The sequence below is a fragment of the Nannobrachium achirus genome (genome assembly GCF_963921795.1).
Source record: "Nannobrachium achirus genome assembly, chromosome: 4".
Taxonomy (NCBI): Eukaryota; Metazoa; Chordata; class Actinopteri; order Myctophiformes; family Myctophidae; genus Nannobrachium; species Nannobrachium achirus.
Window position 1 is genome coordinate 12,811,466 of NC_137813.1, and position 13,404 is coordinate 12,824,869.

The 13,404-nt window shown below is 42.7% G+C and overlaps 1 protein-coding gene across 1 annotated transcript in view; it reads right to left on the reverse strand.

Moving 5' to 3' along the window:
* Positions 1-13,404, reverse strand: part of grin2ca (glutamate receptor, ionotropic, N-methyl D-aspartate 2Ca) — a gene marked incomplete at both ends in the record, with an annotated part of 125,170 nt that overhangs the window by 60,937 nt on the left and 50,829 nt on the right. The window contains one exon of the mRNA XM_080723949.1: positions 7,969-8,083. Within this exon, the coding sequence (XP_080580075.1) occupies positions 7,969-8,083 (115 nt within the window). The remainder of the gene's footprint in view (positions 1-7,968; positions 8,084-13,404) is intronic.

Sequence of the window (13,404 nt, forward strand, 5' to 3'; positions counted from 1 at the left end):
TTGTTTGACTGTCACGCTCTGACATCACGCTCGGACATCACTGTGATGTCGGGGGAACTACACTAACAGAATCCCTTTTATGCCCATATATGGAGATCCCATGTCATCAATATTAAGCCCATATCTGTGAATGCCAACATGTCAGTCTAACCTACAGTATAGACAATATGTCAGCCGAACCAGTGTGGCTTGTTCTACTGACACAGATCTCCATATATGGGCATAAAGGGGATCAATTAAACCCGCTATACTTAGACAGAACTGAGTTGTAACTGTATAGTTACGATCCTTTTTCACTCTAGTTCAAGTTCAAGTCAGTTTATTGTCTGTTTACACAGAAATTTGTTGTAATGTGCATAAAGTGCCAGCCTACTAAAAACAACTAAAAAGAGATACACCACAATAAAAACACAGACACATACAGACTACAACACAAGACCAGCAATAAAACAAATCAGCAATAAAACCAGCAATAAAACAAATCCACCTGAAAATTGTCCAATTCCCAAATTCTAAAAGTTCATTCCCCTATCTACCCCCCTTCTTGTTTAGGAGGGTCTACACAATCTCTCTTCTCTCTTTTTTTTGGCTATTTTAGGTGAATGTGCCCTGCTGAACAGGCATGCTGGAGTTGAAGTGGTTAAAACATTGCGAAATACGTGGAACATAAATCAACACAAATAATTATGAATATAATATTATGAATATGTCTGGGGGTCCCTGGCACAAACTCCTCTCAGAAGGCGGCCAAAACATAATCAATATGGGGGACCCCTGAGACCTGTTTGAGAACCACGGCTGTGATGTAATGTATCCTTTTGGAGCAAAAGCCTTTTGATTTGGATCTACTTTCACCGATAGCGTCGTGAAGAAGATAGGCTGCTTTCCATATCGTTTGTTTTGTTTGTTTATTCCGGGGAACAAGCTTTAAACAGCAGCACAGCGCAATACATCTCAATTATGAGCAAAACACCATCATTATAATCTCTCTCCAACTGTCAGTCACACCAGAGAAAAGGGAACAGCATCAACATTGTCAGGTGGAAACCTTGTATGTCCAACGCCGTAACTTTTAAGGAAATGGAAAAATAACAATAAAAATAACTACCTCTCTTCCAATCAATCCAATTATGATTTATAGTCACCCTCAATACTTTTCATTGGCTAAATATCTATATAAAACCCATAGACACATTTAAGCACATTTGATTCCTGGGGGCGCCCACTGGCCTACTAGTCCAGGCTACATACCACCAAGGCATTGCCACATAGGCATGGATGCCTGTCGGCGTCGCCGGATCGATTCCCGATCCAGACGACCTTTGCCGCGTGTCTCTCCCCATCTCTCCCCCCATTTCCTGTCAGTCTCCTCTCCTATCAATCAAGGCATAAAAGCCCCAAAACAAGTCTTTAAAAAGAAAAAGCACATTTGATTCCTAAAATCTTCTATAACCGTGAGTGAGGTTTCTGCCTGACAGTAAGGAATAACAACAACAAAACATCATTGGCATGCATGGCTCAGAAGCGCAAGCGGCGTGGGCACATAAAAGCAAAAACAAAAAACGGGCGGCGAGATTACGTTTCATTCCGGCGCGTTTCTTTGATCAACATTTGAAATTGTGATCTATTTGACGACGGCCTGTAAACTGGCAGAAAGGAAAAACAGTTCTCGGTGCTGCACAGGAGAGAGGAATAACTACAGAGTCTGAGAGAAGGTGTGTTTGAACAGGCATGTGCACACATAAACAACATTGGGGGGTCCCCAGATGATTAACTTAATGTGCAGCGTTGTTTTCTCACTCAACAGTAAACAAACCAACATAAAGTTAACGGAATAGAGGGTATATGCACATTTCTACAGTGATAATTTAAGGACTTTTGTAATACCTCTAAAATGACAAATTAAACACTGGCCAAAATTGTCAAATATTAGAGGAAGAAATTGTGAAAATAGCCGATCTACATGCTCACAACGCCTTGCAACGTGAGGCGTTGCAGATTTCCTGTCTGGAATTTTGGCTAAAGTTCTCTTCCGTAAAGGGATGCCAAGGTTCAAGTTAGTGTAAAAGAGAAAAGTTCCAATCACACAGTGTACCGGTATGTAACTTTGTACACATGCACAGAGCCATTCATCCACTGGTGTTACAATGAGCTATTGGACCTGTGCTCTCTAACACGGCTGGAGATCAATTAATGAGCAATCGATCTGCTTCACCTGGCTGCAACATTGTTTTTTGTTTTGTTTCTTTTTTGGCAACCATATAACACCATACAGATGTTGACACACAAGCTGGTCGATAGCAGTGATAGATAGATCTAGACAGATGAGTAGTAACAAAATGTAGAGATATATGATTGATATATTATTCTACATTATAGGTAATGAATAATGATATGTAGTACGTTAAAAAAAAAAGAAAGAAAAAAAGTTGCAGAAGTATTGGCATCAAAATATACTTAAAGTACCTAAAGTAAAATACTCGTGCAGAACGTCCCATCTTTTGGAAATAGCAGATCTAAAAACTCACAACGTTTTCGTAGAGTGGTTGTTTTTAGAGAGCTGAAGTATATAGAGCTGTGGTGTTTTGTAATAATAATCATAATCTACACAGTAACTAGCAACTAGTAATTGTAGTCAAAAGTTCTAATTTGATTTGATGGAGTAGAAGTAGTATGAAGTATTGAAAAGGTTTACTCAGGTACAGCACTTGAGTAAATGTACTTAGTTACTTGCTTCCCACCACTTGTTCGATAGACCTGGCCTTGCCAGGTCTGAGTGAAATGGACAACAGCCAGATAATTTGAGCCTTGCCCTTAGGAATCCAGAGGTATAATTGTTTTATTGTGCCGATTAACGTTCGTAATTAACTTATTTTTGGTCTCAGGGGGGTGATTTCTGCTGCGTGAGAATTAATTACACCCAGAGAAATTATAGCCTACACGTTCCAACAAAGAAATTAGTTCCGGAGCACACGGTCAATTTGGCAATTTGGTAATGGTGTAAAAAGACAAGTCAACAAAGAACAAGGCTTCAATCGAGAGGTGGGGAAAAAGCTAACTACTGTACATATCAAGTCACGCACTTAAAGTTTTAGTGAATATAAAAATAGCTTCTACAACTGGCATAATTGTATTTGGTCTCCCTGCTCTTCTATCGGGACATCTAGATCCTCAGGGGTTTCTGGTTTGACACAAACCTCTTTGACCTGAAGGTCAAAATTCAATTTCTCCCCTGAGAGACCCAGCGGTCCTTGAGGGGGTGCCCAGAAAAACAAGTTAACATGGAATCAAAATCAGTTTAAGCGTATATGTATACAGCAGGGGTCAGTAACCTTTTTGAAATGAAGTGCCATGTTTTTATTTTCTGGAGTGTCAGCGTGTCATGTCAACATAAATTTGAACGACAAATACTTTTGACATCGAACGATCATTAGACCCAGAGCAATAATCCTGACTCCCTCCCCAGTTAGAGTTTTAATGAATGTAGAATGTTGTGCGAGATGTAATTTGCTATAAATTAGCTAACTTCATTTAATTGACCAAGTTTAAAAATATATATATATTTGTTTTTTAAATAAAAATTCTCTCTCTCACACTTCTGCCAGTGTGCCGGTGATCACCCTCCCCTGTGCCACTGTTAGCACCCGTGCCTAAGGTTGCCTATACCCCTGGTATGCAGTATATATATATTAACTCATATGCTGCCATTTAACAATACCTTCGTAGTTCGTACTCTTTAACTGCCATTCGTCTCCATAGACTTCCATGTAATTCATAGTGCACGGATCATGCACACCCATGCCTAGATAATGCACCACGTGTGTCCACATTGCTCACAGCTTTCAAACAAAAAAATCCGAATGGAAATCCGTTCAGGCATTCATGAGATAGCAGCCATTATGTTTTACACTGTTGTGAGCTTGGAGGTCTGCTACCTGAGTTGTATGGGGGTTGTATGGGGGTTAAACAAGCAATTTCGCGATCGCTATCATGCCTACTAACGTTTTTGGGGTCCAAAAAAATTTTTTTGAAAAAAAAAACAAAAAAAAAAAAAACATTTTTTTTATTTTTTATTTTTTTATTCACGGGATTCACGGGCGTGGCAGGGTGGTACAACGGGATTTTTAAGGGATTCACGTTTTTGGCAGTTAATGAGTTAAGCATCATTCCCACCGGGCACAATAAACATAACTATAACAATATGTCGGCGTTCACATCAATTTCATCAGCGTTATGGTTGTGGTGGACGCTACCATCCACTTGAGTTGAAAATGATATCTTTATCTTTATCCTGCCCGGAGGGAATGACGCTTTAGTTTAGACCATAAGCTTTGATGGTGTCTGTCCAGTGTCTACATCCAATAAGCTTTCATAAGAAGCTGTTTCAATCAATATCAATTCCCAAAATGTGATCATAACTTACAGATACTCTGGTTTGACACATGCACACTAAACTAAACTGTGTGTATACAGGGTATCTCCACATTTCTAAAGTGGGCTTTTAAGACCTTTTTAATACGTCTATAAAACTCTGTCAAGGTGCCAACTTGCGCCTCGTGTACAAGTAGGCCATGTATGGCCTACTTGTTTATGGCTTAAACACTCACAGCTACCTCCCTACAAACAGATGTGCCATTTCAAAACTTCTCGTGTCCGTCAAGTCAGTAGATTCCCCTTGGATTGGCAGAACATTGAGCTTGTAGATCAGCTATTTTTGCAATGTTTATGACCTTCTCTGACATCAAAGTTTAAATCTACCTATGAAGGTGGATTCTGCTTTTCAATGGGAATTGAGTGGTTTCTTGCAATTTTTTTCTGCAAAAATTTGCTCCATTCTCCATAAAAAGTTGGAAGGCAAAACAGGGAAATAAACCTGTGGAAAAAATGCATTTCCATGTCATTTTCAGGAAAAGACCAATAAATACTGAAGAGTTGGAAACGGCACATCTGTACACATCTGGCGCAAGTAAAGACTATTTTGCGGGGTCACGGACTGAAAAGTTCGGTAAATGGTAACCCTCACATCTAAGTCCCTAAACCACACTTCACTGTGTGTACCTGTAAACAATCTTGAATCTCATGACTTAAATCACCACGTTTTGGGTGATTGACTGATACAGTGACATTAAACGCGTCCTCTGCCGAGCAGGTGAAGACAGCGTCGGTGTCTTTGATGTCTGTGTGTCTACTCCCCCAAACGCACCTGTCAACAAAGTCTTTTATTATTCAGGTGCGCAAGACGTTTTGATGTTGTGAGACTGAGACGGGTACAGCGCGTACTGACAAAGCCCCCAATAACACAGTGACTCAGACATATGGGTCGTATCAGCATGTGTTGGGCAATATTACTAAGTACAGTTACTTGAATTGAATCCAATTTGTTTGGTGAAGTAATAACTTACTCTACTCATTTGGGTAAAATAATTTAAAAAGTGATAAATGTTTTTCCCACCTTTAAAGGGGAAGACCACCCATTTTCAATATTGAACCGCGTCAATAATATACCTTAAGCTGGCCGCACACTAGCCGATAATCGGGCTATTTAATTACCCTCCCGACAATCGGGCTGCCACCGACTGAAACGGGCCCGACAATCGGGCATGAACGTCGTCTAGCGTGAGGTCTCACAGATCCACTCGGAGCCCAGCCGAGTGGCTCGGAGGACGATCGGGGGTAGCCTGACTCTTTTCAAACATGTTTGATATTTTCCTGGATCAGTACTGGTCTGGAAGACTGGAAGAGCAGCAGGGGACTGAGAGAAAATAGGTACAGCAGCCGCTGATAGACGCAAGTCTCTGAGCATACATCTGACTGAGTGACAGATCCATCTTTTTTTTTTCTCTCCACCTCTCCCTCTGCCTCTCACTCACTCACTCACACACACACACACGCGCGCGCGCACACAGACACACTTTTCATAGCGTCCGTCCGTCCATCAGGTTGTATCATGAATGATTAGGATTTAAATTAAAACTCAACGGCAGCGCATATCAAACAAACAGAAGAAAGTCTGCGACCAGCACACATCCCTTGCAAGTAGGTGGGACGTGCGCGAACGAATCGAGTATTTTGAACGGCTCTTTGAAATGAACGATGGGATCCGGTTCGCAGTAGGGAGCCGTTCCTTTCTAATGAACAGTGGTGGGAAAATAGCCTACTGCAATCAATGTGGAAATACTCTGCCACAAGTAGAGGTTTTTGGAATGTTAATATACTTGAGTAAAAGTACAAACGTATTGGTATCATTCAACATTTAATTAAAGTAGCCTACAGAGAGTACCAATAGGCAATAGTAGAAAGTAGGCAGAATGTCCTGTTTCACAGATTTCCCAATGAACAAAATGTAGAAAAATCTTTTGAAAATAGCCGATCTACAAGCTCACAATGCAACGCATTGTGAGCAATTTTCAAATGGCAGGTATGTAGGCCTACCTATATGGCAGAAATAAATGTATATAGGGTTGAAGTTATTTGTAATTATAATCAAAATCTACAAAGTAACTAATGAGCCAGGAAATAGAAAAAAAGTTCCCCCCTTTCTGTGTTGCCTAGAACTGGAGGATTGATTTTGGGGTTTGCATTGCAAAGTACAATGTGATGACATCACACCGTTGTACTTTAGAATACAAACCCCCAAATCAATCCTCCAGTTCTAGGCAACACAGAAGGGGGGGAACTTTTTTTCTATTTCCACAAAACTCCTCTAATTTCAAATTTGAAAATGGGTGGTCTTCCCCTTTAATGACAGGCAAAATTGGAAAGGCAGGTGGAACCAGGCATACTTTTACAACATTTGACTTTGATAACAAGCATCTCAACGATCTTCATTACACAGTTAGTGAGAAACGTCCCAGGCTCCACCAGTCACTGTCTGCTCCCTCCCTACTGTATGTCAGGTACAATATGATGATAACACACTGAGTGACACTCATATCTCATCTCATGTCTCTCCTGTATTGTCCCTGCCATGGGTGTAATTAACTGTCCAGAAGAGGTTTTCACCAGAGCATAACATTAACACTAGTCCGCTTGTCAAGGCCTAAATGGACAAGTCATTGTTATTCTTTAGCTGTCCACTCAGACAAGTGACATAAATATGCAAGCCTTCATCTGTCTCCACTCGTCTATATATAGGCTACGTGACAACTGTCCTAATGGGTATAGTTCTGAAAACTGGACACTTATGGATTATTTATATTCAGAACGTTACTTTGAATATAGGAGCGGGTGCTACTAATAATTGATTTGAAAATGATCCTTGTGTCAGCTGGTTCAAACCACTTTGATCCGGTCGGTGTAAGGAGGAGCACAGCCATGTCATTTTTTTCAGCCATTGTTCAATGAAAGAAGATGTGTTACTTACTTAATATTGTACTGTTTTTGTTAATAAAATCTCCCTGTAGGCCTACTCAAGTACTGTACATCTTTTGAAACGGACATCTTTGAAACCGGCTCCCAGAGTGAATCGATCTGAAGACGGCACAATCGCGTCTCCATATGTAGTACAGCCGAATAGCCTTCGCATAATTCCTGAAGCTATGACATTGCAGCAACACAACCTCTCCCGCGCCAAGCCCTCTCCCCTCCCAACAACAACATCAAACATGTTGAGTTTGTCCTACTGAGTGCGATAGAGCTTTTACAGCAAACTGTACTCCTCCCTCTCACACTACCTCCGTCAGCAACAAGTAGACATGATAAAAAGGCAAACAAATAACAACATCGCTCTCTTCTTCTCTCTTTTTGGTGCTTTGTGGCAGCTTTACAGCGCCACTCACAGGCCGGGCATATACAGTATGCTACAGCATTTTCAGTGGTTTAGTTGCGTTCTCGGTAGGTTTCATGTAGACACTTGCATTTCTTGAGACGATTCCGTCTGTACAGCAACGTTTTGGAAACATTTTGAAAACAACTCAGTGTATTGTCTTTGTGTATATGGGGCCTTAGTTACTATACACCAGTGCGTACCTTGTCCCAGGTTCTCTCTCTGTCCAGTGTGATGATGATCATGGAGGGGTTGACCAGGTAGCCCTCGTCGTTGAAGGAGAAGTCGTTGTGCTCCCACGTCACATTCATCATGTGTCTGCAACCACATGGAAGAAAGAACATGGCACCATTAACTCCCCTTAAACCAATGTACCCATACCAGCTGGTCGTGTAATAAGCCTATAGTTTAGATGTCCCAAGTTCAACTTAATAATGGATTGCATTTTATAGCGCTGTACAATGGACCATTCATTCATACATTGGGAAGCGAAGCGGCGAACAGTTGGTTCCACATACCAATAGTGGCAGGCTAGCACCCACCAACTCATTGGAGGTAATATGGGGTTCAGTGTCTTGCCCAAGGACACTTCGACATGTGGACAGGAGGAGCCAGGATTTGAACCGCCGACCCACGGATCATTGGCCAACCTAATCTACCTCCTGAGCTACAGCCTCCCCAACTTAACAACCCGACTGTGGTTCGAGGGCATTTATTGGTTATTCGTTATTGGTGAAACCGTTCAACACATGAATGAATGAATGAATGAATGAATGAATGAATGAATGAACGAATACATTTCACAACAGCTCACATAAAGATATGCCGTTTCAACTCTTCAGTATGTACTGCTCTTTACCTGACAATGTCCAACAAATGCATTTTTTCCACATGGTTTCTTTCCCCGTGTTGCCTTTCAAATTTTTATGGAGACTGGAGAGTGTATTTTTGCAGAAACTCATAAATGGCAAATGGCCATTCCCATTGAAAAGCAGAATCCACCTTCATAGGTAGATTTAACCTTCAAAAGTCAGAGAAGGTCATAAAAAATAGTAAAAATAGCTGATCTATGAGCTCGATGTTCTGAAGATCCACAGAAAATCTTCTGTCTTGCCAATGTCTGTCATTTCAATGGCAATGGTGAAGTTTTGAAATGTTCAGTAATTTTCAAAAACAGAGACACTTTGCGTTTGTTTTTTTGTTGTAGCCTTTTTTTGGCGAATGTCTCTTTGAAGCTTTTGCCCACCAAATCCCGGAAGTGTCTTGTGCTCTGCATATATCTCCAAAACACAGGGTCGGGTTTCCATTCCGAAACATCCCCATTCCAAAACCAGGTTAGCGTCGGCAGGTTAGCATTTCACCAGGTTAACATTCACCAGTGTCGGCAGGTTAGCATTTCACCGGGTTAGCATTCACCAGCTTTAGTTTTACTGAGGTTAGGGTTAATGTTGAGATTAGGTTTAGGCAGTCGGATAGCAACCCCAAAACACAAATAGGCCTAAAAGACTACTTCACTGAAAAAAAGGTTTTTGATGCAGGGCACGCAACCCATCAGGCGGGCCTTGAATAAAAGGGTTTTGAATGGCCGGGTCTAATCTGTGAAGAGCTACAGTATTGCATTCCAACACTGTTTGATCCCACAGTGCTTTGTTATTCACAGCATCCTGGGGTCATATTGGAGCAGAACCATGGCATGGCTCTCTCTCTCACCTCGCCTGTCACTCCAGCAGAGGTGATGAAAGCCATGCCGGGCGGACAGCAGCCCTTAGACCCTCTGTGTCTGTGTGAAAAGCACCTTTTTTCAAATCTGCAATAATCTGCTATAATCCCATTAACAGGCCCGTCGACTCATTATCAAAGCTGCTGCATGGAGAATGCCTAATTGAATGAGGTGAATGAGGACGCGGCCGTCGATCGCTGCAGGGCTTCTGAGGAGCGAGACTTCTTGAAACCCTTTTTAGCCTTAACTACTTGAACCCCAGTGAACCCTGGGGCACACATTCGCTTAAAATATAGCCTATCTATACATTCACAATTCATTGTGAGCTTGTAGATCGTCTATTTAAGTTACTATCAAAACCTCTCCACCGGCTGTCTGTCTGTCTGTCCGTCCGTCCGTCCGTCCGCCCGCCTGTCTGTCTGTCCGTCACGCCATCACGTCACACTTTTGGCCCTACTCTTATCTCTGCCACCGTTGCCCCGATCCATGCCAAACTTTGCACACACACTCCTTGGCTGGCAAACCACAACCTCCGCCCCTGATTTCTCACATGCCCCTCTTCTAGCGCCACCATCAGGTTGTTTTTTGCGGACAACATTATGTGACCTGACTGTTGCTTATCTCCCGATTAGCGAGTAGGCCTATTACTGTTTTTTTTTATATCCCATGATTTTTGTAACCCATTTTTTCACCCGGTGTCAGTTGCCTAAAGTAATCATGGGCTCTACACTCCCTCTGCCAACCTGGGGAGACAACGGACTGACCTCATGCTTCCTTCTATGCATGAGGAGTCCAAGACGGGTCTTTTCACCTGACAAGTTTCACCGATAGGCGTCACTGATGACGTGGGGGAGAGATCACGCCCCCAGTGCCCACAGCATCCCTAGCGGGAATCGAACCGCTGACCTTCTATAGGAAAAGGCACTACTGTCTGCGCCACCTTGCCCCCTTTAGATCAGCTGTTTTCAATGGAGAGATTTCATGTAGAGGGAAATACTAGCGCAGTTGTTCCCCAAACATTTTAGCCTCCCCGGGACCTAAACTAGTGAAAATAGCAGATCCGCAAGCTCACAGCGTGTCGCTTTGTGCCACGTTGCGAGCTTGTAGATCTGCTATTTTCACTACTTCTTAACCCTTTTTTATTATTTACCGGTATGTAAATTATTGCATTTACTCACAACACACATGGGTTCCGAACAACTGTTTGGGAAACGGTGTTCTAGACCGAGGACATATAATTACATTTACAGGGTGGTTAAACTGCACATCCAGTGCTGACCAAAGCTTTTTGGGGGTCCTAAACAACAGTGTAACAAATATCATGCTCTAATCGTAAAGTGCACGGTTCCATCAAAATATTGCGCTTAGCCGCTGGATGCAGTAGGTTTGACTCCTTCCAAATGGCTCCATCCAAATGTCATTATTATGAAATAGTGTGTACCGTTTATTACATTATCGATTGGCAATGAATAAATAAAAAGCGGAGCCCTTGACACAATGTTGACTTTGTTGAGTGGCTCTGTTGTGTGCTCTGTGCACATCTGAGGGAAGGTTTGGCAGAACGACCAGCTTTTTCGCTGTCAAGCTGTTTGTTCTAAACTCCCGAGCCTGGCTGGCTGTGTTTTCTGGACGTTATTCCAATCAATGAGTGCCAGCCAGGTCCAAGAAGTGCAACAAAAGAGGCTGAAAATGTATCTGACAGAATACCTTAATTTTCTTTCTCCCCTGGTGGAAAAAGTACTCACATTATTTACTTAACAGTTCTACTGCCAGATTTATTATGTATTTATCGGGGCTGGTGCCAGCAAAAAGCAGCTTACCTTTGCGATGTTATAGAAAAAGATCTATTCATTATTTTAAAAAGATTTTTTTTATATTGGACCTACTATATGTGTACTTTAGCCAAGCTGTCGGCAGAGGGTAGCCTTATGCAAAGAATAGATGTGAATTGGGCCACTCCGCTTGCCATCGTTCAGAGCATAGAAATACATACAGTAATCTAGATCAGGTCCACAGAGAACAGCCAGGAAGTGGATTGGACATCATTGATGTTTACGTGTGGTGGAGATTTGAAAGCAGCATTACGGGAGATGTTTTTTACTGTACACACCCGCACGACCCCTCATCAGCTTACAGTCATCAGACAAGGTAAAAGAACGAGCGTTCATATTGGCAACGAGCTGGTATCAATACTGCAATACAGAAGTCCATAATTCAAAATGTACTTGAGTAAACGTACGAAAGTATTGCCTTCAAAATGTACTTCAAGTACCAAAAGTAGAAAGTACTCATTATGCAAAATGTCCCATTTCACAAGTTTCAAATGTAAGCAAATATTTGAAAATAGCAGATCTACAAAGCTCGCAATGCAACGCATTGTGAGCGTCACAAGTGGAGTAGAAGTAAAATTACTGGAAATTGGAAATGCTCAGGTAAATACAAATAACTCAAAAGTGTACTTAAGTACAGTACTTAATTAAATTTATTTTACTTTACACCAATGACAAAGTCCAACAGGAAAAAAAGCGAGGCTGAAAATGTATCTGACAGAATACTTTCATTTTCTTTCTCCCTTTTTCTCACTAAGGGTTTTGTCGTGCAAGGCGGGTGGAGATATCTCCGGGGCAGAGAAAAGAAAATTGCATTTGAGGAGACCACAGAATAGCGTGGGTGTTTTACTATATATCATATTATAAGTGAACTGTGCGCCATTCTCTGGCGTGAAGCCATTGTGTTTGTTCTACTGACTTAGCTAACTCACACGCAGGTGCGCGCGCGCACACACAAACACACACGCATACGCACACACGCACACACATCACACGCACGTTCTCTGCCTGTGCTATCTCGTCCGTGCACTGCATGTGCTCACTTTACCATCGCCATCTAAGGAAAATAGCCAGTCTACAGGCTCGAGAGTCACGTTGACGCGCTGTGTGACCTTGCAAATCGTCTGCTTTTGGCAAAGAGATATGGTGTAACGGGGAGAGAAAAAAGAGAGGGGGGCCAAGAACAGACTGCCGGGGAACCCCGTTATGAGGGTACACACCTCAGTATTTAATTTGTCCAATGTGATGAGTTGTGAGATTGTAGATCTGATATTGCAAGACCATAATAATCACCCAACACCAGGAATGCTCAACAGGCAGTGCATGAAAAGAATTGATTGCGGGAGGGTCAGGGCCGCCGCTAGGCATACGTACAGCACGCATGGTCCCAAAGGGCCAAAAAAAGAGCCAAGCCAATCATCATCATAATAACTAATATGTGCTCGTTCCGGCTCCACCTAAGTAATAATCACGGCATGCATGCGTGATGCATCCTCAACTTGCCTGCCCATGCTCAGAGCTGAAGCGCCTCTCCCCTGCCCTCCCTCTCCCCCAGCCGGTCATGGCAGTGAGTGAGCAGCGTGGCTGCACGTGTGATATCTAAATGTAACGGCATGCGGGCAAGTCCCAGAAAAGACGCGCTGTGATTGGCCAGGCGTCATTTGAATGGCAGCCTCGCAAGGCCCCTCCCCTACGCGAGGCTTTTCCTCCACTACTAATACTGACAGAATGCCATTCCCAGCACCTGCCTCTGTGGCTTGGTGGATTGGTCTCTAGTATTCCGACCCATGCGACCCGGGTTCGCATCCTGGTCGTGCCACTCTTTCTTGCTCTACCCCACGGAGGTTAAGGTTAGGGTTAGGGGTAGAGTTGGGTTTTCTAAGAGATAACATGTACACATAGCGACAATGCGGCTCAAAAGGACTGTAGTGCCTTGGACTGCAGCAGGCCAATCACACACTGCCAGGGTGGGGCTTGACAGAAAGCCGTGACAAAAAAAAATCATGCTGGCTGCACCCCAAGAGGCAACAAGAGTCGGGGGCAGAGAAAAAAGGAAAAGAAGAGATGGTTTAACTGCTACTTGGAGTTAA